The 25,559-nt window shown below is 44.4% G+C and overlaps 1 protein-coding gene across 1 annotated transcript in view; it reads right to left on the bottom strand.

Annotated features, from left to right (window-relative positions):
• Positions 1–25,559, bottom strand: part of b4galnt4a (beta-1,4-N-acetyl-galactosaminyl transferase 4a) — a 130,301-nt gene that overhangs the window by 52,543 nt on the left and 52,199 nt on the right. The window contains exon 3 of the mRNA XM_041939562.1: positions 3,007–3,105. Coding sequence (XP_041795496.1) covers positions 3,007–3,105 — 99 coding nt within the window. The remainder of the gene's footprint in view (positions 1–3,006; positions 3,106–25,559) is intronic.

Genomic DNA, 25,559 nt, shown 5'->3' with positions numbered 1-25,559 from the left:
AAAGCTGTCGATCATTCGCCCGGCTGTAATGAGAGGCCTGCAACAGAAATCGAATTTATGCCTCCTGTTTGTCTGTTTGACGTTCTGGATAGACAGACAGCAGAAAGACGGGCAGACTGAAGGAACAGTGAGAAGAGACAAACACGCTTCCTCACCCCCGGTCCAGCCACTCTCACCTGTGATGGCGGCATGACGGGATGGTTGGAGGCGGGAGAAATTTTGATTCCTCCACTGGTCTCGCCCTTGTGTTTCTGTGTGAGGAGCCAGCTGCGACGGTTGCTCCCACCTGAGTCATGTGTCTGTGTTGTGCCACGCTATCTTCCTCACTTCCTTCTTTAGGGTAAATAAGAAGATGTCCAAATCTGCAACACCACATCTCCAGCTCTGTTTTTTTGACACTCTCCATCTATCCTCCCCTGTATTTGGTTTAACTGCTTAACATCAGGTTAAAATCACGGCGCATATTCATAATACATCTGGGATGTCGATTTGATTCACACACACAGTCGCGGGTAAAGAAACCATAAAAGCTTAAGTGTCACTAATCTCTCTTACTATCACTCTCTCTCTCCTCCCGATTAAGTAAAAATGGTTTGTTATGCTCAAAGTCTCTCTGGGTCCATGTTGGCTTTGCTACACATGACTGTCCCTCCCTTCCTGGCTACTGCTTGAGCGAGCCAGATCGCTCTCTGATCGTTATCCCATGTCAGTGTCCTTGACATGCTGCCGTCCTTGACAGACAGGGGAGGTCCACTCCGCAGATGCGCGTCCACGCTAATCCGCAGTCACCTCCGGACGAGTTCACCAGCTGGGAATCCGGGTCCAGTCTCCAGCGGTGGCTGAAAACAACCTGCTAGACCCAACACAGCTTGGAGATTTGCCCTTTTTCGCTCCGTTTCTATATCTATCTCTCTAAGGGTGCTCGCATTAGAAGAAATAAAGTCAGCGATCCTTTCATTTCACTTGTGCACAGCAGCTGGGTCTCTGCGCGTGTGGCTTGTAAGAATGCTTTTGGATGCCCGCGTGACCTCTGCCAGTCTGTGACAGCTGGCATATGGCACCACTCTACCTCCACCAGCCTGAGTCTATGCCTCAGACCTCTGCCATCTTGGCTGTGCACCAGAGAAGCAAGTTAGTGCTGCTAATTAGGACAGATAGCTAGTGAGGAAAGCGAGGCAAGAACTGCTGCACTCCATGATGTCTGACAGACTTGGCTTAGGCTTGACATAGCAGAAGTCTGAGATAAAAGAGGAAGAGATGTATGAAATATTTGATAGAGTTATGGTGGATTTACATATTATTCACACTGACTAAATGGCATGTTGCTTATCGAGTGGGCTGGAAATGTGCATGATGACTTCTACATGTGAGCTTTGATGCTAGTCACGCCTAATGTGCTGCAAAATGGAGCCGGTGTGGTGTGCTGCAAAATTTATTTCCCCTTTGAGGCTACTTTTCCTAACCGAACCATAAATAAGAAATTATGTTTGGTCAATGAAATCATGTACATGCCTATAAGTGGAAAAGCATCCTGTGGTTTTAAAAGTGTTTGCATGTAAAATGATAAAACAGAGAGCCCAGAAAAACATGTTCATGTGCATCTGTCTGTGATCAGGCCATGGAAATCATTTATATTTGTGCAATTAGGCGACATGTTCCAGCTTCGGATATCTTGTTTGGCCGCAGTCCGAACTTGACCGTCTCATATCGACGTGACTTCTCATTTTCTAAGTAGCACCATTTTAAATAATGCCGACAGCGTCCATCCACACTTAGATGCAGGGTCCTCAATATTCAGGCAACAGATGTTTCTGGGCCAGATGACATTAAAAAACAGATGTCACGTACATGTGACGAAAGCCCTGTTGTGCTAAAAAGAAAATAAAAAAAAAATAAGCATGTGGGTTTGCTTGATTTTGCGTTTGATGCATTGTGTTGATGAGACAAGGCAAAAAGGCTAACTTAACACTGGCTCACCCAGGAGAGCAGTAAGATTATTGGACACATACTGTGTACAGCACCCCTGTAATGCTGCCCTGCGCAGAAGATTAGGCGCATAAGGCGATGAATGATAGAGAACCCTGTAAAGGAAAAATAAGGAAAATGCTGCAGCCTATTTAAAAGTAACTTATACAATGGCAATTTTGTATTATCCATCTCGTGCTGTGTCTACAAACCATTAGATTCTCCATGGTTTGCCTAGAACTACACAATGTGGTGTTCAGCAGAGATAGTTCAACTTTACCCCAGGTAGAGAATGACTAATAAATCATATTTTGCAGATTAGGGTTGCACACACACACAGAGACACACACTCACACACACACAGTCCTTTAATTAAACTCTGTTGAACAGGTTACAAATCTAGAGTCGCTTTCCTTATCGCAAATCCGCTGCTTAATTGCCCTGCCTGCTGCTACCTTTGTTACAGCAGATGTGTAAACCACATCAGTAAGTGAGCTGAAAAATTAGGATGAATCAAATCAACTTGTAATCTTCACGTCGTAGGTGCCTTTAAATATCCCCCGCTATTGGTTCTGGATGAAGTGTTGCCATCCTCACACAATAATCTGTCTTCAAGACCATAAGGTACTATAATAGAACCAGAGCCTGACTGGATCTCTGCTTGACCTCAAATATCCGTGAAAGGACGACTGAAAGAAAATGAGAGTAAGACATCTTCAGCTAAATTATATTTCACAAAAAGCAAATACTGAGTAACCAAGCTGGCATGAAGCAGCACTAATAAAACCATTTTCACAAAGGTCGATTACTGATAAAATTTTTGGTGTGTGTGTGTGTGTGTATGTGTGTGACTTTGCTGGGTTTAGCTGATGAATAAAAAGAAGACAAACAGCAAAGCAACTAGAGATCCGCAATATAATAATCCTTATCTGTCAGCGAGATGGGAGAAATGGGTTAAAAAGAGAGTGATTAAGAGATAAGTGCAAGCCTGAGAAAGAGGAAACCAAAATAAAACAAAGGAGAAAAAGTGATTTGTATTACCTCTGGCTTCCATGGCAACTTCTTGTGGTGCTGGCTGAGGAACTTCCGGATGTGGGTATGGTCTCTGCCATCAGCCCCTCCTGTGAATGCCTCATCATCCTTGAAAAAAAAAAAAAAAAACAGCAGAAACAAAGACACCAATCAGTCACCACAAAAAAAGAGACGTTGGTGAAAGGAGAAGACAAATGAATGGTGGTTTTTAAAGGCTCAAGTCATCCATCCATCTCTGCATGAAAGCATCCATCCATCACTGAGGTAACAGGACTCCATAAGCTACATAATTGATATATAGTATGTGATAAAGTAGCATCATTAGCTAAAACCACAGCCCTTTCTAATTCATGGAAGTATTAAGCAGGGTATACTGTGCAGTACACACAGCTGAGAATAACACATCCACAGAGACACACACACACACACACACACTGTATATCATGAAAGAGCAGGCCAAGCAAACAAAGGGTTATTTCCCCAGAAGGCTACTTTTAAGCATCCTGGAATCTCCTCTTCACCATTCACTCCTAATCCAGCGTTTGACTCGCCAAAGCTCTAATCTCCAGCACACTCTAAGCGTCCACCCTGCCGGCCAAGATCTCCTCTCCAGGGAGCCTGAACTCTCCCCCTGATCTGGGATTTAGCCCTGTGCTCCGGCCAGAGCACTGCAGGGCTCCTTCTCTGCGGCCCGCTAAGAGGTTAATGTTAATGCTGTGGTGTGACGGGCAGGACAGAGCGGAGAGGAGCGCACGTCCTCGGCCTAGCTACGAGGAGATAAAAGGCCGCCCGGCTCCCAGAGGAGGAACCGAGTCGCAGAGCTGTTAAATGAGCGGCAAAGCATCCAGCATTTAGCGCCGATGTCAAAGAGAGGCACACCTCCGCCGAGACGCGGCGGAGCGGTTTTCAGCACCCCTGAAATGAGGGGCTTTTGTCGAGAAGTCACCAGCGTTTGCGAAAGAATCAGGGGACGAAAAAGAATTTTTTTAGAATGGAGGAGCTGCTGTCGGATGCCAAGCCTTTGATTACTTTTTTAGCTTCCAAGGGAGAGATGAAGGAGGGCAGGGAAGGTAATGATGAAGAAATGTGACAACACACTCCCCTCCTGCCTGACACCAGAGGAGCGTAAAGTGCCTGATGTTTGAGCGTAACACTCACAAACGTGCTCCAGCTCCAGCTTTGTCTGACAGACACACACACATACACACACACACAAACACACACTCATAGAACCATTCACTGAAGGACACATTAATATTGCATCAGCTGGAGTCTCGCATGAAACAAAGACAGCAGAAGAATAAAAGGATGCGACAGACTCAGTGGTCAGTAAAATACTGAAGTGTAGAAGAATCACATTTTCTGACCCGTGATGTGTTGAATGCTGAACTGGAATCACCGCCATGCAGTTGTTTGCCTCCACCAGCCAGTCAAGCTGCAGTTTACATCCATGTCTGTCCAAACTTATATAATATATGTAGTGATGACTTTGAAGGAACTTGATTAAAGGTGTTAAGTGTATTTTTTAATGGAAGTTCTGACTTTATTGACATGTATGACTCCAGTGAATAATGTTGAGTGAGAAACATGCTGTCTTCACTTAGTGCAATCACCTGAAGATCAACATCAGTAGAATCAATGAGCTTGTGGTGAACTACAATGCTTCAAATATGGATGCTGCCGCAAAGAAGCTACCAATCGTGACACATTGTCCAGAAGATCTACACAATCACAACAGATTGAGAAGGTTTTGGTGTGTAATCTGAACCTGAACCTGGTTTGCGTGACATTTTGTCACATGAGTTCTAGAGATACGTGTGGCCACAGTGACTACGACCTTTGACCACCAAATTCTAATCGGCCCGAGCTTGAATCCAAGTGGATGTCTGTGCCAAAATTGAAGAAGTTCCCCGAGGGCGTTCCTGAGATACTGCGTTCACGAGAAAGAGATGGACAGACGGACAACCCATAAACATACTGCCTGCAGGCCACAGCTGTCGTCTGTGCAGAGGAATAAAAATCACCATATAATTAGAAATAAAGCCGCAATGAAAACTGCACCTAATTATCGGCTCTACTCGAATGCTTTCAGGCTATTCCATAGACACAACTTTAAATACAAAGCGTTACTTAACATCTTTACCTTTGTCTAGACCACTAAATGCTAATAAAGCTTCGTATACATTTATCTTGCTTTATCTTTAAAGGAATGAGAATAGATGTGGAATCTTATCTTATATATTTTCAGGTCTGAGGTCATTTCTGTTTGTGACATCCAGGTCATTACACCTCTGTTTTTCTCATTAACACTTTGCACTTCTGGGCACTTCTTTACATTTTAAATGTTGTCTTCCTCGCCATAATCACTGCGAAGCTTGCTCATTTCAAACGAAATCCAGACCTCGAACCGTCTCTGTGACATTGTGTGCTCAACCAAGAACCAGGGGCTTTCTGCTCCTGCCTGCCTGTTAATCAGCTTTCACTATTAGAACAGGTGCGATGACTGTTTGAATGATGATGAAAGATTATCCATGTAGCTAAAGGACTTTGCGATCCTGGGTTACCGACTGCAATTAAAAGAGACAATGTTTCAGAGATAATACCTTGTCAGAGCTCAAAGAACAAACTCTAAATCACTGCTCGGGTTTGGCCTGTAATTCGCACAGACGCCGCTTTCCTGAAGCGACACCTCAGCTCGAGCCGACTCAAAGTCTGCTTGTCGATGCAATGCTAAAATGCACTGTTAAACTCATTGACCTGGAGCAGCACTACATCCGTCATCAGCTGCATCTCTTTTCCCTCTATTGTGCGTATCGACTTCACACTTCAGCGGGATGTTGCCATTACTTACAGCGCGCTGCAAAGACTTTGTAGCTTTTTTGTGTGACTCATTACTTTAGAGTTACAATCTCTAACTTATAAGCAGATTTTACATTTTTTCTGGCACCGGGCCCAGAAATGTGTTATCGTGTTTCAATGATAATTAAAGTTGATGCTAAGGGGCCTGTCAGATGGCCTTATGTATTAAACATTGCATCAAGGCTAAACAGGGAATATCAATCACTCTGATGAGACTGCCTATTTATCAGATGTTTACATTGCTATTTACCTTGTTGACTTTCAATCAAATAGAATGACAAATGCTCTACAACAATGTGTGCATTTGTCTGCTACGGCAGCAATGCATCACAGACGGGAAGAGTGAGGGAGAGCGGCATTTAATTAAAGATAAGCTCAGTCGTTTTATGTATGAACACGCATGGCAGAGGTTGTTCATCTAAAGAAGGATTGATTGACAGATTAGCTGTCCAATCGGTGAGCATTTGTCATTGATATCCATCCCTCTCAGCAGTCAGAAAACTCGCTCTGGTGGGGGCTAGCCTCCCAGTTGCTTCCTTCCCAGAGTCCTCACGTCCACGCAGCACAACTCCAACGGATGACCTTGCTGATCTTAGCCCAGGGAAACAGCTGGAGCCAGAGTCCTAGAATGCCAATGAGCTTAATTAATGTCCCTTACTAAACACAAACAAGCAGCAGTCTGCAGGAGGGGGGGGTGGGGGGGGGTGGGGGGGTCTAGGGGAGGGTTGCGCAGATAGAGCAGCGCAGAGATCTGGGGCTCGTTTCGCAAATCTCTTCACTCCCCCACCCACCACGATAACCCCAGTGAATGAGCTCAGACGGCTCCCAAAAGTCCACAAATCAAACTTTCATTTCCAGCAGTGTGAAAATTGATAACCAGCACAGAATAATTACATTATTCTCAATTTTTCATCTATGTTAACCACCACAGAGATATAGGCTATGTTAATTAGTCCAACCATAATAACAACATAGACACTTACCATTTTTCATCCTATAGTCTCGCTGAATCAACAGTGGCTCCTGGTCACTGGCTGCTCATTGCTCATATTAATATGTGCAGCTGCAGGCAAAGATACCTGGATGGAATTTACTGTAGCCATGACTAATCGCAATGATTCATCAGCGAGGAGAAAAGCTGCTCTCATATGAGACGGTGATGATTTCTGATACAGAAAACACACATTCAGATGCATCATACTGTGCATCTCACACTGTTGGATAAGACTGTGACAGTGTGTAACCACGGACCAGAAGACGCCGATCTAAGAGACTGGATGGATGATGCATGAGATGAGCGATTTCTACAGGGAGAGTACAGGCGAGATAAAAGAAAAGGGTGAAACGGAGAGGAGAGGCGGAGAGAGAAATGGAGAATGAAGACATAAAAAGTGGCAGACTGGAGGCAGAGAATAAGCACCGCAGCACAAGACAGATGAACAGAGACACATACAAAAGAGAGAAAAGGTGAACGATGGAGCAGTAACGAGGAAAAAAAAGGACGACGGGGAGAGGGCCTTAGTCACAGCGCGTTGTGCCAGTCTAGTCCTCAGAAATCCCTCTGGCACGGCGATTGTCTGAAGCAACTGCCAGATTCCCTTTCACACCTCTCTTTACTGAACAGACCAAACAGACCAGTGCCTGCGTGGTTTCAGAGCAGTACCACAAAGCTCTGTGAAGTAGCACACACTCACCAGCGCTGCGGCTCCGTGTGTGATGGGACTACAACTGAAAGGACGGATTTTCAGTTCCCAATTCTCAGGATACACTGGATACCACAGATGTAAGGTTTCTCCCCACCACAGAGAGTCAGGGTTAGATAATAATAACAACTTGTTTTGTAACATCTCGATTCATCGTGTCCTTCTTTGAAAGGTCGGTTTATTGAAATGAATCACCCTCATCCGGTGGGTTAATTCAAATCAAAGCTAAAACTTGAACAGTGGCGAGCTCTCATGGCCGCAGTGAAACCTTTCTATCGCCACTCACAGACACTCACAACAACCACTCCACATTATTAAAAAAAAGCTTGTGACAGCATCAAAACATAGTACACATTCCTCACCTTACTCAAGGCTAACTTCACAGCTGCCCTCACCTGAAATGCTGCAGCAATGTAAGAATCTAACTGAAAAAGAGGACGGTGTAAGAGAGTGTATTCAGCTCATTTCAAAGTCATTCCTGACATTTAGACGCTTTCTAATAACTGAATGGAATTTACACCATGATTGTGAGGAAATGAACTTGACTGAGGGGTCATCAAAGCACGGTGGCACTAAAGAACGGATGAGGACTGACATGCGAAAAACATCGCAGCACATCCCTTTAAGTGATGCGTCAAGGCAACAGTGCAGGGAAAAACGGGGGTACCTGTGATTGTCTAAAACACTCTACAAGACGAGCGAGCGCAGTTGGATAAAAGCGGAGATGATGTGGCTCACTTTCATTTCTCTAGCTCATATCTTAGAGGACCAATTATGCCGCCTCAACACAGAGAGGTAGAAGTGTCCCAAATTACCCTCACAAGATGTCTTATGGGATTCAAAACAGTGTTTAGGCAAGATCTTGGATGCTGTCATGGGAAAATGAAGAACTACAAGACTCAAGGTGTTTACCAGGAATGTCTCCAGTGTGACCCACACGACACTCTCAGAGACATCAACTCAATATGGCCTCTATCGGTTCGGAACGCAGGGAAAGATGATGGTCACTTTGATATATGGCTCATCAGCAAGCACTGCTGGAAGCTGAAATGTAATTTTTGCCTGCAGACTGCCATATGTTGACGTGGCTGCTGCGGCTGCTGGCTAATGAACAGGACTGTCCTGGGAACAACCTCAGCGATCCTGGATCAGCACTCCCGAGCGCAGAGAGGTCGAATAAATCTGCACCCTGATCTCACAATCAGCCGTTCTACTCTATTTCAGTAAGAATGCAGCTTTGGGAGCCCCAATACCTTTACATCCAAATCCCTATTCCTTTTAACAAAGTGGCTGGCACCGCTGAATAGAAATCAGCCCAAGCGCATTCAGTTAAACTATTGCAGAACAAATCCCAGCCAAGAGAAAGAAGGAGTGCAACTATTTTTGTCTCCCTGCTTGCATTATTCATGTAAGAAATTACATGCCGGTCAATGGAACAGTAGAAAGGCTGAGTGAGGAAGAGAGGGAGAAAAATGGAACATAAATAAGGGACGGCTGCAGTCGACAATAGCAGTGATAGAGTCAGTGGCTCCAATTCATTGGTTGGAAGATTAATGGTGCAGAGATGAGTACGGCAGGGAGACAATAAGACACGAAGGAGAGGAGGGAGGGGAGGGAGGGGGGAGGGAAGGGGGAGAGATGGACGGATGGCGAGAAGAAAAACTGCAGACAGTTGAGTGAGAAAAAAGGAGGGGATGAGCAATTATTATCCTGCATGGGTAGAGCACTGATTTTAATGCGATGATGATGAGTATGTTTGTGCATGCATGAGTGCTGAAACAGGCTTGTTTGGATAGCATGTATTCCTACCAACATGTGCATGCAGCACATATGGATTACTACATGCCTCACAGAGTGTGTCATTTCTTGTATTTGGGTCTGGGGCAAGGTGGTAAGTCTTGTGTCGTGCACATCAGTACAGCAGGCAAATCCTCTTTAAACCCTTAAAAATCTAAATGTATTGTCTCAGACCCTCTTGTTAGAAGTCAAAGTTTCTATAATATCTTAATACATTTTAGACGATACTGGAATGACATGAAAATATCCGGCTGGCTGATTGAGGGCAGGATTTTGCGTTGAGTGGTGGAGAGAGAGCCGGCGAAGCCTAAGCCCTCTATTTGATGGCGCGTAATCTTTGCATGCTGATTAAAACTGTCGGAGAGGTGCTTCAGGACAGCCTTAGGAAAAGAGACGGCTAAAGGTGCCTTTAATCTACATGAATTCAATGTCAGGAGAGCTTGAACAAGACGCGGGTCAGATTAGCAGAGAGGGAGAGTTAGCTGGAAGGGGACGCAGAGCGGATGCAGGGAGCACAGAGAGGAGAAATCCGGCCTCGTGCCATGCGCTCCCTTTGCTGGAAGAGCGCTTTTTTACTGCCTGAGTGACAACACGCATTAGCCCGCACATTCTGTGCCACGCTAAAGTGTGGAGGAAAAGGAGGAATAAGGAACAGAGGTCCGTCATCCATATTAGGCCTGGGTTTTCTGTCCAGGCTGATTACCGCTGATGGGGTGTGACACGGGGCAGCTGGCAAACAGAACAGGCAAACCGTCAACTGCCAATCATCCGTGACCTGCTCGGTGCTCAATCTGACCTAATCAACACCGAGCCTGCTGCGGAGAAACCGTGACGGGCTAAGACAGAGATGGACACGGACACACTAGCTGGCTGGCCGCGCTCTAACAAGACACGTGTGTTCACAGTAATGCTGCGCTAACTTGTGTGTGGCGATTTTCTTCTGCAGGGAAAAAGGATAGATGGATGGATGAGTGTTTCACATACATTCCTATCGGAATTGGCCACAGCGTGCTCAGAGTACAGGGACACATTAATAAAAGCACCTGGTTGCTGTTTTTTGGCAGAGCAGAGCACCTAAAGGTTTGAAAAGGCTTATGTTTTAAAGAAAAGACCATATGATGCTTGCCAATGAAAAAAAAGCAAAACTAAGGGTTTCTCGGGACGCTGGTGGTTTCTGACAACAATAACGAGGATGGAGAGAAGCGACAAACTCCCTACGCTGTGATTGGTGTTGTAAGTGAGTGGATATAAGGCGCTGTATTATGCATGCAGTCGAACGTGAAACGATGTCAGACATAAGAAGCCAGCGCAGGGTCAAATCCCGCACATTTTGGGAACATCTGCTGAGTGTTTTCTTGTTTCGCACTACCCTTTCATCAATTTTCTACACATGCTAATTACCTTAATAATCAGCGGAGGCTAATCGGAGCTTGTGTGCTTGTATGAATTGTTCACATTGAGCGAGTCTCGAGGAAAAATAATAGCTTCGGCAATTTTCTTGTGGCACCAGCTGTTATTTTTTATTTCCACACCAGCTGATTGTGTATCTTTGAAGTCGTGCCTTATATTCTTAAGTGTTTAAAATTACACATTATTATGTCTACATCTGAAGGTCTAAAACCTCCTGCTAGTATTACTTGTCTCTGTAGGTGGTCCCAATGTCCTGATATACACGGCACCTTACAAAGGTCACCACTACACTCGCGCTGAAGGTGCGTCTGCATTGCATTTCTCTTTCTGTGTATAGCTACAGTATGTGTGAGTGTGCCGAGAATTTGCTCATCAAAGTGTGTGTTTATCACACGCTGCACCAGAAACCTCAGCACATTTGGTGGTGGGCTCATCAAAGCATAAATGTAAGATACTAAAGTACTCAGTCCTCCTCCCACTCTGCCCCTTGACCAAAAACCAGAGATGTAATATGAGGTAACTTCAGTCCATGCCCCACATACATACATACACACACACACGTATCGAGTCAGTGAAAGGAAACATATTAAAATACTGAAGTGAATTATGAATGAAAGAAGGGCCCACGGAAAGTTTAATAACAGGAGATACGAGGAAACGTTCTGGAGCCTTTAATCTGGATGTGACCTTTCATAACCTCAACTGCGATCAAAAATGAATATGAATTCACATGAGCACCAGCCTACACGTACACACAGTTTCACACAAAGATCCAATAACACACACACACACACACACACATTTCCTTCCAACTCCTACCCCATGTCAACGCAACAATAGTGGCCTCGATGAGAATGAAATTCTCGTTCTCAGGGGGACTCAAAACTGTGAAATCATGCCCGACTAAACTAAACACACACACACACTCCCAAGTCGTTGGTGTCTGTATCAGTGCGCCACCGTTACACACTTCATTATAATAAAAACTGGCTTCTGGGGAACTTGCTGGGATCAATAAGCCAACAGCAAGACCCCAGGAGGAGGTCGCGCCTTCATTATCTGCGATCACGAGTAAAGACAACACCGAGAGAGGACCCCCAACTGCTATTATGGAGATTGTGCAGAGATTAGCTATGCCTGCAATCAATACTTACATCTTCTTATCTCACCCCTACTGAATAAACCACACTGATAGCATCACTCTCATGCAGGAGGTCTACAGGTGTCCTGCTCTGGATATGTTAAGAACAAGCAAATCAGTCATTATCAAAAAATAAGGCCCAACAGAGTGGCTCAATAGTCTATTACTGTGATAATACGCACTGAGCGTATAAAAAGCTGAACAAATCAATTTTTATTTCATCTCATCTTAAGTAATTTAGCTTGTAACATAACAAAACTATATAACAAAAAAACATATAGTGCATATGCTGTATAGCAGGGCTATACTTCTATAGCTGTAAACAATAACACCAACAGTGTTTCATTCAGACGTCCCAGTGAACCGGGCCAGTGAGCCGGCATGCACAGTCACCAGCGCCCTTCACTGGCACAGCAGCATCGAAAACGGAGCAATTAGTTACACCTGTGTTTGACGAGTCCCAATGTCTGCAGGGAGGAAGGTCTATAGGGTGGCTAAATGTTAGCTGTGCCAGCAGTGTGCTTCTGCTATTAGTCTGGGGAACTGAGAGGGGTGGGGGGTGGGGGACTGGCACTGTGCAGCAGTTTCAGCTGTTGTCAGTGGACAATTACCGCTCATGGGTATTTTTTTCTCCTTATCTTATCTTACCTGCATGTGTACTCTGTTCACTAAATCAAATACTGCGCCCAAGCTTATGAGCGCTGTCAGATTAGCCCGTCACACCGAAACCAAAACAATAACCACAAATGAGCAGAAATCAGTTTGGCACAAGACACGAAAGAAACGTCACCGGCGGTCTGAAAGCATGAAAAAACCAGGGCCAGCTTTGACCGCAGAGTGGTTATCAAAAAGCCCTGACAAGTAAGGATGATTTGCGAGATATGAAACGAGCATTCAGAAAAGCTGCGTAACCAGAAATGCGTCCATGTCGGAGCGCATGCCACTACACAAGCAGATACATCTGGAGCTCACAGCACACAAGACATAGTGACTGTGTAATGTGTGTTGCAGCACATTTCACATGTGGTATCTGTGATATGTGGGTAGCCTGCCGCCTGCCCGATTTCTGCAGCTGACATTTGTGCTGACCAGCACTCCTGAGCTCTCTGTCCTGCTTCAGGATTTTCTTCCCTCCATCCTTCTTCCTTGGGCAATTCCCCCCCCCCCCCCCCCATTCCTTTCTACTGTGAAATACTGTTTCATTTAATGTGATTTAACTTTTTCTCCAAGTCCAGAGAGAGTTAAATGAAAGCTTAATACAAAGCAGCCCCTCCCTGACTAGATGTATAACGGGACCACTTATTATGTAAGCTCTTTAAGTGCTCTGTTTGTCAAGTACTCCATTTAAAGTCCCCTTAAAGAGCTGGAACAAACTATACCAGGATTAATGGTAGCAGGGTAAGTAACTATCAATCAGAACAAATCCTATTCGTGGCTTTTCATCCTGGCTAAAGACAGATAATACTAAAATATTGTGGAGCAAAAGGAAAAAGAGGCAAAACTGAGAAAAAAAAAAGCTTGAGTCCTTAAACACACAAGAAAAAAAATCCTTTTGGAAAAGCTAGAACAAATATAAAAGCTGTCATGAAAATAAACAAAGTGTAAAAAAAAAGGCTTCCATTTATTTCACTTTGCTTGGTTTTAGTACTTTTGCTTTGGGTGGCTGCACAGTGGGAGGCAGGGGGAGATGAGAGGAACTTGTGGCCGCACCAGACTCCATTTTTGCCTCACTTACACAAACACAGAGATGTGTCAGCAAAGCCTGTGGCACCAGGGGATCTTTTTTTTTTTTTTTTTTTTTCATTTTCACCTTTTCATCCCTCTCCCACCCTTTTCTTCCGGCTTCCTTTCAAAATGTTCTGTCACCCCGGGGCCCAGAGAACGTTTCAGGCTCCATCTTTCATCTCAAAGAAAGCGACGCCTCTGTAGCTCAGCATCCCTGCGTGAATTTCGTGCATGTACATACAGTCCGTACGTGCGTGCTTCAGATGGCCGGCATCTTTGACTCTTGTAACGCATTTTAAAACACCTGCTATGCTCCTGGAGCCGCTCTTTTTTCTTCCTGTCGTACTTCTTGGAGCCTCTCTCCCTCTACAGTCCTGTCAGCGCAACTCAAACAGACAGAACAGACATGAGCAGCTTTGAGGAGGAGGCCTCTGGTTAATAAACTGTGTCAAAATGAATGTCTTTCCAGCTCTCTCCTCCACAGCACACTTCATCAGCTGCACACCTGTTTGGAGATCTCACGTCCACCTGTCTGGACTCTGCTGTCTCCATAAAAAGAAAAAAAAAGGAAAAAAGTCTACCCCTCGCTTTCTCCTCACTCGCCTCTGTGTTGCCTCATGTGCCGTCCTCTGCAGACATCATTCCTCATTCCCTTTGTCACCAAGACAACAAGACAGACAAAGAGTAATTAAAACTGCCCCCGCTGCTTTGTGTTTAACGTCCCCGTCCACAGCCTCGGAGCCACTTCACAGCAACGTGCTGGCACCATTTGGCCCCACAGCTCTTTCACAGCACCGGCACGCTACGGGCGGCGTCTCGTTCATGCAACTTTATTCACGAAAATACACACAGCTAACCAGACACAGAAAGCTCCTCCACAGCAGTCAAATTCCATGACATTTTTTGTCTACGCTGGGTTCAAAGTGTGCGAACACTTGGGCCAAGCCCTAAAAGCATGACAACATTTCTATCACACCTAGAATGAAATGTCAAAATACTTTCTGGCGCACGACTGACGGCGAGGACTTCCTGCGACCTTTCTAATGCTGGATATGTCTAATAATGACAGTCTGGTTGGTCCAGGCAGTGGATGGTTGCTGTCTTTGATGTCACGTCAGCTTCACCTGTCAGCTTGCCTTGTGTGAACCATGCATTATCTACATATCTAAAAAAAAAAAACCCCACACTGCATAGAAAATGACAGCATTTTTTAAGTGTTTGCTGATGTAAGCGACACCTTTTATCACCTGAGCACCTTTTCTTGACACTTGGATTTACTTTTTCTGCCTCACTTTTACATTTCATCACTCTGCCTCTAACCTCCCTGACACCAGCTCTATTTTAGCACCCACACAGCAAACTCAAAACCAACCTGGTGGCATGGGTATTCAATGGTGTCGGCGCATGTTAGTGGAGATAGATGGCAGCGAGAAAAGAACAATGAATCTTCATCATCAACTGTTTCTCTCTCGCCAGTGCACACCCACAGTCCCAAGCTGCTCCTTTGTCTTCAGGTTCCGTTAGTGTGTTTCAGGCCTCATGTTTGCTTTACCCATCCCCACTTCGTTTTTCTAGCCATTCATCCCTCCATCCAGCTGTCCGTCCGTCCCAATCTCTGGACACCTGGACGGAGGCGGGCGGGAAAGGTAATTTATAGCTCATTCCAGGACGCTGCGTCCTCCTCTATTTGCAGCACGCCCACATTGTTCTGGAGCCTCCATCGATATGAAACGGGTGCGTGGGTCGTAATTTCATCTACCTGCAGGCGTCTTGTCAGATCAGAGATGACATGTACAGTACTAACATATACCACCACCTGTAATACTGCATAAAGACTCTTCAGGGAGGCAACACACTGTATGAAACCACTCACTCCTACAGTACTCGACACCAAGATACAAAGCTTGTGATGTATTCTGGTGTTTTCACAAACATATTGTTATTTTGTGAAGGATTTGGCCTTCGTGTACTGTATTAATATTAATATCAATGCCATGTCTTGGGTCAGTCTTCAGCATACTGAGTGAAATTCATGGAAAACTTAGTTGGTACAGCAATAACTTTTATTGCAGGGTTTCGAGGACAGCGACTGGCCGTGACACAGCCGTCGCTCAGGGTCAACGCTCTCAATCTCACCCTGTGTGTCTCTCTCATCATCTCCCTCTTCTGTTACTGTGTCTATCACATCTACGTCCAATTTTGTGCTCACCACTCTGTCCGATTCTCTCTCTCTGAGCCTATATATAGCCATACAATTCTGGAGATAGCGTAGCGGCTCATTTAACATGTATAATAAGCGGTCTCTTTTTTATGGCTGTAGGTGTGTGATACAAATTCGACCACGCTTTCCGCAGCAAAACTGCACCTTTTTTTCATGTGAAAAAGCCAAAGCACTCGCTGTTTTCAGTTTTTCATTGAACATTTCACACAACAATCAATCAATCAAGGGCACATCAACAAACTGTGGCCTCCTTCATGTGTCTACAACCAGCGATTCCACGCTGAAGCTTGTGAAGAGATGAAGAAAATGAAGGATTTTCCTCATGTGTATGAGCTGCTGATTTTGTGCTTTTTACCAGCGCATGTGTGCAGTGTGTGACTTTTATCCATCATTATCATAGATGTCTGGCTTGCACGTGTTAGTCTCATTAGCTGCAACTTCCATCTGCAAATGACGCATAAAGCTCTTCTGTGAATCAAGCATTTGTGGTTGCATTAATTACAGCGACATGAAATCTTCTGATGAATGCCCTTGACCCTGTGAGCGACTCGCTGCATACAGAGCGAGGTGGGATTATGATCAATATAGCAACACATTGTTATGTGATCATCACATAGGTGTACTTATGCTGTGGGTGTGCTAACCTAATGTTAATAAAAACATAGCAACTATATTGATTCATAAAATTATTTACAATTATACATACAATACATATACATACAATTAAGTGTTTGTTCACATTGATAGACACAGAGGGGCAGTGGTGGAGGAAGTACTCCATTATCATATACCATTAAATATGTTATATATATCATATATTATTACTTGTGTAAAAGCAGGAATTTACTGTTGTAGCTGGCTGAGATGGCATTCATAATCAATAAATAAGTAATGATTATTTTCATCATGGATTTATATGCTGATTATTTTCTCCATTACTCGATTATGTGGTTTGTAAAATTTTAAAAAATAGTCAGAGATGCTGTCACAATTACCCAGAGTCCAAAGTGACACCTTCACAATGCTTGTTTTGTTCACCCAACAGTCCAAACCTCACAATTATTCCACATAAATCAAAATGATTACAGTAATTAAGAGAAAAAGCAGCAGGTCCTCACATTTGTGAAGCTGGAACCATGAAATGTTTTTGCATTAAAAATACCAATTATCTAAATAGTTGCCAATGAAAGTGGCTGTGTGGCCCCGCCCCTTGAAGAATCACAATCATTAGGAACCAGAACTGATAAGCAGAATCGTTCAAATTAAGAAACGATACCACACCCAAAAGCACACACAATTTCTTGTGAGAAGAGAAACAAAATTGCATTCTTCATAGCAACTGTCCAACTTTCTGCAACTCTGCCAAAGTGCAGATGACAGCAGGAAAGAAAAAGTGGAAACACAGATGTGAGATGATGGAGACGTGTCTAACCCTGCAGGCTGTGGCTCTGTTTTGGTTGCTTCTAATTACTTCGGGGAGAACCTCTAACATTTGCCAAATTTCAGCCATCTGGTAAAGATTGTGAGATTCTCCTCTGTGCGGATTTAACCGGCCAGAGAAGTTTTATCTGCATGTGTATCTGCTCTTTGTCATCTGTCCTCATATCAAGTTTGTGTGTGGGGTTGGCTAATTGAGAGCTGATAAACAGCCTCTATCTTCTCTGCTTTTATATTAAAATATTGGCATCAGACCGTTGCTTATCAATGCAATGTTTTTTCCATCTGCAGCTCAGACATCATCAACTCATCCCGAACATATCTGTTTAGATGTGATGATAACAACTTTGAACTTGACCTTGAATGGAAAATGGAAAAAGTGTCATTCCCTGTTAATGTAGCTCGGCAAATCTCTACTTCGTGCACTGTGCTGTCATCTTCATCTGGTTTTTCAATTATGAACAAGCGCACAACAGAGACAAAGAGACACACACTCAAACCACACCATTGATTCACTGGTTGCAATTAACATAGTGTTGCTCCTGTCCGGTCAGGCGCAAATTGAAAAAGCCAATAAAAATTGGTTTTCTCCCGCCAGCTGCCATCTCACAAGAGTCTGAAATGGCCACTCCGGATCCATCCATCCATCCCAGCCAGCGGCATCGACCCGCGTGTCGATATACTGTACCTGCAAACTTCTACTGGCTCAAGTGAGAAAAAAATCAAGGCGGTTGGTTGTTTAATGACAGAATAAATCCAGGAGGACGCTTAAAGAAATTGATATCCTGACAATAACAACAGAGCCAAACAAAGCGCATCAACGGCTCGCTCCGTCCGCCACTGTAGCCGAGATTAATAGACTGCTTGGTTTGCCTGTTTTGGTCATTACCCCAGAATGATTTACATGAAGAGTAATCACCTTCTTTTCTTTATCTCAGCCGTTTCATAGTCACGGTCAATGTTTAATCTCAAATCCATTGATTCTTTTTTTTTTTTTTTTCTTGAGACATGCAAGCCGTCACAGCGGCACAATAAATGTAAGCTCATATCTGATGTCTGTGGCCTGAGTGGAAAAAGCTGGTAAATGAGGCATGTCTCATTTACCACCTACTCGCAAAGACTGCTAAAGGTCAAACTCAAACTGTGGTTTCTATGGTAATCACAGCAGCATGATCTGTAACTGTCAAGTGCAGCAGGTTATATTGACTAAAATATTATGGCATTATAATTATATCATTACACCTGTATTATAATGGACCACTGCTAAATGGAATTTTAATGCAAACACAAAGTGCACTATTTCTCTCATACCCATAATATGAGGTGAGATGAGGAGGAAGATGAGGTCGAGGGGAAAGAGGAGGGTGAGTGAGGAAGACGAGCAGAGGTTGTGGAAGCAGAGACACTAATGGAGCTGATATGAGAGGGTGAGGAGGAGGCGAAAGCTTGGGTGGGCTCTTTTACATTATTCATGCTCATGTCTGCACACAGTCAGTATAATCCATCACAATGAACACGAGGCATTACTTTGTAGTTCTGACCATTTTCTCTTTAACTTTTTTTCTCTTTTTTTGCTGTCTTACCTTCTGTCAGATATGTGGGATCGTGCAGCAGGTGTATCACAAAATTTATTTGTCCAAAACTTTTCCCCCCATGCTGACAGCTTTTGTGATTATGTTGTACTCTGCTTACTGTCAGGCACCCACAGAGAGCAGACAGATTTTTCTGTAAATACTCCTGCGAAAAATGCTGCCTAAGCCTCTCAGCCATATGTCTTTTTAGTAGAGAAACTTTTGCCCAACGGCACAGCGACAGTTTTCAGGCCACAGTAGCCTTGATTCAGATGGATTTGTACTGTTGCTATATGGCGGGTAAAACATGACATATGATTTAAACACCCTCATTTTAGCATTTATAGGCAGCATATAAACAATAGATAGATAGAGTATAATTTATTCCTTACTTAATGAACGACGAACAACATACCACAGTTGTAATTATATAAAGTACTGCATGTCTTCTTGTTTTAATTTAAGATTTAAGGTGGGATGAGTTATTGTCAAGAGGCCCTTAATGTTAAGAATTCTCTTTGTCAAACTTCTCTTACCAAGGTCAAGAATGAAACTTGAAGCTCAACATGTCTTGATGAGTTTGGAACATGTTAACAAACACTTTTAGACCTTGTTAAGATGATTTGTACATAACAAAGAGTTAATATATGTGATAAATGTAGTGGTAAGTAAAGTGTTACCATGTAAACTGCATGTAGATATTAGCCCAGATTATTCTCTTTCATAAGGGGCAGCAGATGAAGACTGGGGTGACAGAGAAGTGATGACAAGAAAAATAAAAGAGTTGCAGGACGAGAGGAGGACAGGTTGGGTGACCATGGGCGGTGAGGCGGGCAAAGATACCGAGGAGATCAATCAACAGGCTCCAAGGGTCTGGCCTCTACCCGGACAGCGTGGGGACAGCAGAGAGCTGGCTCACCACAGGAGACTACACGTTATGGACTTGAAACACACTCCAGCCGAGTGAGGGGCGAAGCTTTGGAAAATACTAAAGAGTAAAACACAATTTAAAAACAGAGCGACAACAGAAACAGGGAAACATTGACCCTGGAAGTCAAACGTATTCAACTGTTTCTGTACGAGAACAATCTGAATAGATTGCTGCAGTGGGAGTGAAGGTCCAAATATCAAAACGCCGATGTACCAGCAAGTTTTTACACCTACACGAATGGTATCCTGCAAAATTGTCATTTCTATCAGCAGCGCTCGTTCTGCACGGAACATCAGTTAACATCTAACACATCTCTCCATATAGTGGTTAATGTTCTGAGGCCTCTCTCGGATGAAAGAGCGCAGGCTGAAAGAAAACAAAATGAGACACTTGAAAGCTGGCACCTATGGAAAAAACTCCCTGGAGACGAGCTGAAAAACTGAAGCAGAGCGCGAAATCCCCTCCAACTCTTCAGAGATGCGGCACTCGCTGCAACTCAAACAGGGAATACTGATGAAAGCAGGAAGTGTTCCCACAGGAATGCAAATGAATGCGCTCCTCCTCTTCCTTAGGCCCCGCAGAAACGCAGCAGGCCCACACCGAGAATTTTGTTTCCAATTCAATTACTCACATCACTCCATCCACCCATCCATCCGCTGTATCTATGCACGGTGCTACGCAGCCAAGGCTTCCTTATCTGCCTCTCGTCAAGTCAATGCCTGAGCGGTGGGAGATTTGGGAAAAAAAAAAGGGAGAAAATGCTTTGTTCAGTGTTCTTATCCCTGCCTCGTTTCTATTGTGAACAGTGTTTTTTTTTTAGAGTCTTTATGGAACCGAAGAAAACATGGAGGTGTGCATGCGCTTTGTTTCCCTTTATCATGCGGCAACAGGAGCAGCACCTTGTTTAATCTGGCAGACACCCAGGCATCTTCTACGCTGATGACGTCCACTACTACCAGGCCGTCCTCTGCAATCCAGCTGCCTGAAAGCACTTAAAACATTAAGCACTTAAACAAGTTTGTCTTGCTGGGGGAGGGGGGGTTGATGCAGTTTCCCATAAGAGGTCTTTGACCAGCAGCTCTTTGTGCTCTCAGGGATCCTACTCCTCCACCGCAGATCCTGGATGAGCAGATCTGCATAATGATGCGCCTAAGCGCATTTCCAAGTATATCATACTTGTTTTAGAAGCAGCCTTGTGAAATGAGCATCGAGTGACACACGCAGTGTCATAAAAAGACACCTGAATATGAATAGAGGGGGAAATCAATTTCTGTGCTGCATATGCAGCAGATGAGACTGAAGTGGCAGGTAAAGATACACATTCAGGCCAAACTCCCACCACCCAGGATTCAGTCTGACACTGCATCCATTTCTGTGGGACAGAGGGATTTGATTTAATTTTCCAGTCACTAAAGATCAATGTATATCCACCTGAACCTAGCATCGGTTTTGCCGGGGTTTTCAGAGTGGAGCAGAGCGAGAGAGGTAAAAACATTGTCAGGTGAAAAACAGCGTCTATCTTGTCTATAGCAGTCTGCGTTGTTGTCATTACTCACCCTTGGTTCACGCATGCAGCTTGACAACAGCGTTAGTCCCACCCTGAGTGCTGATTGGCTAATCGTTAGCTCCCCCGTGACGTTCATTGGATCGTCTGCTTTGTCAGATAAGAAACCGCTGTTTCATGTCGAGTCAGTGGGCCTCTTCAAAGGTCTGCAGCCAGGCAAGCGGAGGGTTCCTATACACTGTGACTGCTCACACCACAGCTTACAGGACTGATGATAGCCTGCTATCACCTACGTTTCTCTTAATCAAAATACTGTTCTGTTGTAGTGACTCTGGATGCAGATTGTACACATAGTGTAACAAGTGATTCAAATTAATTCGCTAAATTGCCCAGCGTATCTCCAACCCCGACCAAATTATGATCTGTCTGATCAGACATACAACTTCACAACAACCAAACTGTGACGCATCATTTCTCTTTGCAGGCAGCAGACGGGATTTTGGGCCCTGAACCCATTAACTTCATCATCAGTCCACTTTGACCGCCTTCAGCGTGCATCCATCATATCAGAGAGAGAGGGGTGGAGGTGAGAAAAAGCAACAGACATATAGTCTAGTGTCATGTGTACTGACCCTATGACCTTCCCGCAGCATCGCCCCAGCACGAAACTGATCAGAAACAGCGTCAGCCAGCCGGTAACAGCTTTGCACTGACCGCGGCTGGAACACAGCCAGCTGGTGGGAACCAGAGCGAGAAAGGAAAGAGAAGGATTCTTCAATACTGTGCCTGAAAAGATTGATGGCGATCCCACTGTGTAATTCTTCCCCTCCCAATCTGGGATATAGAGGATGGAAATAAAACTTTATGCTCCTCCGTCCTAAAAAGGAAAAGAGGCAAGTTGTTTTGTTGGACTGTGGATGTAGGTATCAGCGTGCCAGTTTGTGTGCATGCATGGCGTACTGCATGCGCACACTGAGCAGCCGGTCTTGAGAAACAGCTGTCCCCTCTGTTGGCATGCGGTTGTGGGTAGCAGAGTATGACAACCGTGCAGACCTCGATGCTGGAGGCCCGCCTGGATGTTTATTGCAGGCCCACAGCTTGGACGTCCATCCTGTGTGAACCAACACCAGGCTGACAAATGCCTGAGAGGTGATAGTGAGAATGACTGAAAGCGCTGAAGCACCCGGAGGAAAAACAATTTTGGGCTGAACCCTCAAATAGCTTCATATAACGGAGCTGTCAACACGCCCAAGTTTGAAAAATGAAAGGGAAGAATTCTTGTTTGTGGGGTTACGGCTAGTTATCGGAGGCTTGTGGTTTTAACCGATCTGTCTGCAGTGAAATTATAAACGTCCAGTGGAACAAATTAATGATCAAGGGGATATGCATTACTGCATACGGTCAAGATGTAAACAACCGATGAATCCTGAATGCAGTTCTAGTGCGTTAATTTGGTTTGATCCACAACTACAAAAATGTAATGACTAAATAGAGAGCACTTACAGAACAATAACATTTTCAGTCAGAGAGGTGACCAACAGCACAGTAACAGTGTCTCCAGGTTACCTAAACCATTTTATCCGGCGGTAAAACCGAAAGTGAGCACAACCCAAACATCAGTAGTAATCCTTTACAGCAAAACCGTGTGCGTGCACAAGTACAGCAGGTACGTGACGATGGCCAAAACTGCGAAAATAAGACCTAAGTCATGATAAACCAGATTCACCTATGAAAACTGTAAAAGGGGATGATGAAGGTTGGTTATCATCCTTTTGTGGGAATAGTCACACGCGTCCTTGCAGGTTCATGGAGTTTAAGAGAAAAAAAAACACATCTTTCAAATCTTTAGCAGCCATCCAATAGACTGAAAACTCAGCAACAGTAACTCTGGTTAGCTTTGTGTCAAGATCCATGCATGTTGAGATGCTCTGTAAAATGTAAATAAAAACAGAAAGCAATCACCTGCAGACAAGCTGTGTGTGTTTGTTTTTGTATAGTGTTTCCAAGAAGACCTTGTAGTAACAACCTTCATACAATCATGTGTTCATAAAGTGGTGACCCTCGCTCCATCCTCACTTGTGAACGACTGAGCCTTTCCAGGATGCTCCTTTCATACCCAATCATGATACTATCACCTGTTACCAAACAACCTGTTTACCTGTGGAATGATCCAAACAGGTTTTTTTTGGAGCATTTCACAACTTTCCCAGTCTTTAGTTGCTCCTGTCCCGACTCATTTGATATGTGCTGCTGCATCAAATTCAGAATAAGCAGATATTTACAAAAATCAATGAAGCTGATGTGGTCAAACATTAAATATATTGTGTCCAGACTCCTTTTTCTAACCATCTGAGTCTCAGTAAACTTCCTGAGTGAGAGTACAGTGTGACAAAATCAGGCCTCTTGTGTCCTTGTGACTTTGTGTAAAAGCTGCTGCTGATGTTTGAATACTGTCTGGGCGACAGTTGCTTACCATCTCTTTGCCATCCCTGTATCACAAACCTCACTGTTTCAGTATCTGTCTATTAACCTTCCTGTGCTACGGCCGCTCAACTTGTCATAAGTGCCTCAGGGAGGACTGACCCACCATTATCTAAGAGCTCTGAGTTCATATTGTAGAGCTCACTGTCTAGCTTACTGTACTTAGCAGCAGAGAGGAGTCCACCAATAATAGCTCCATTATCCCTCCATCTACCATTTAGACTGTCAACCTGGAGCCGTTATTTGTTTCACCCGGAAGACTCTCAGGACCAGCTTGGCAGCGGAGTCCTTGATTAAGGACAGAAAAAATGTAATTAAACTCTTTTGGTATCACAGGTGACAAGACACTTGAGAAAAGTGGCAGAAAACAAACACAGTGGGAGCTCAGGCATCCTGGGGTAGGGCGTTCAGACTGATGTACTAAATGCCTCATGGGAGATCCATTTCCACTTGGCTGGCTGCAGAACCAATCAGCTGCAGGAGAGAACCTCGTCAACCAAATGTCAGAGATGAGGCCAAAGAGTCCCCGTCCCGACTCGCTCACTATCCTTTCCAATCCGTGACAACGTTTGAAATGCTAAATAAATGTAGCGGGTACCTGGAAAAATGAGTCATGTGTCACTGATCTCCACGGTCAAATCTAAATGTCAAATTGAGCAATTACACTGTGGCGCTAATCCCCACATTTGGGTCCATTTACAGATTACGTGACGCCTAATACCCAGATAGCACACACAGCGTTGTATCATCAAGTCTGTGAAGTGCAACTGAGTGTGTCGAGTCGCTCTGATGGGCCACGCGTTTAGTTACTAGTCAGTCCACGCTCTCCTCCGCTCCTCATCATTCTCAGGCATGTCTCCCAGTGCCGGCACCGGCCCCGTCCCACCTCCCATAAACTATCGGCAAGGCCAGAGCGATGTAAGGCGGCCATATTTACAGCCCTGAAAGCGATTGGAGGTTAACAATGAGGCCCGGCTGCTGAGGTTTATGAGCCGCTGTAAAATTGCCACTATGATTAAAATCTCCGCCAGGCGAAAGACAATGGTGCAGCCCTTCCTCTCAAGCCTACTGTGAAGTATCTCCTCACTCTTTTCCTCCATCGCTCTCCTCTCCTCTCATCACCGTGACCTCGTTGGCAAGCCTTTACCTTGACTAACCGGCCTTTAACAGCCCACGGTCTTATTAATGTCTGAGGAAGCACAATGAGAGATGTTGACCTGCTCTTTGTATGTGTGTGTGTGATGGTGCGTAATACTGGGTTCTTTAGATACCGCTGCATGATAGGTTTCTTGACCCGAAAGATATTCTTCATCCTCTGCGATAATGAACAACAATTCTCCTGTGAAATGAGCCGCAATGTGTTGGTGATGTGCTTTTAGAAACCTTACAGCTGATATGCTGCATGTTTTTGTTAAAGGGAAAAGACCCTGCAGACCCTTATAACATGAGGCCAACTAGTAAACTTTAACCTAACTCGACCCAGAATGATGTGATTGATCAATAAAAGCGTCGGCAGAGTTAATGCAATAAAGTCGATCGCCATCATTCAGCACCTCGACCCTTAATGGTTAATTACTTTGTGTTGCTGCTGTCAACACATGAAAACGTCACAATAACATTAACATCATGGCATCATAAGACAGAACTTGATACGGCACAACACTGACCACAAGTCGCCTTAGAATCTGATCAGCTCAGGTGATCCATCATGACATTGTTGATTCTTTAAGTAAAACATTAAGAGTTTTTACAAGTCGGTGCAGTCACAGTCAGGTGGCAACG

This window comes from Chelmon rostratus, chromosome 6 (assembly GCF_017976325.1).
Source record: "Chelmon rostratus isolate fCheRos1 chromosome 6, fCheRos1.pri, whole genome shotgun sequence".
NCBI lineage: Eukaryota > Metazoa > Chordata > Actinopteri > Chaetodontiformes > Chaetodontidae > Chelmon > Chelmon rostratus.
This window is presented reverse-complemented; position numbering and strand designations above follow the sequence as displayed.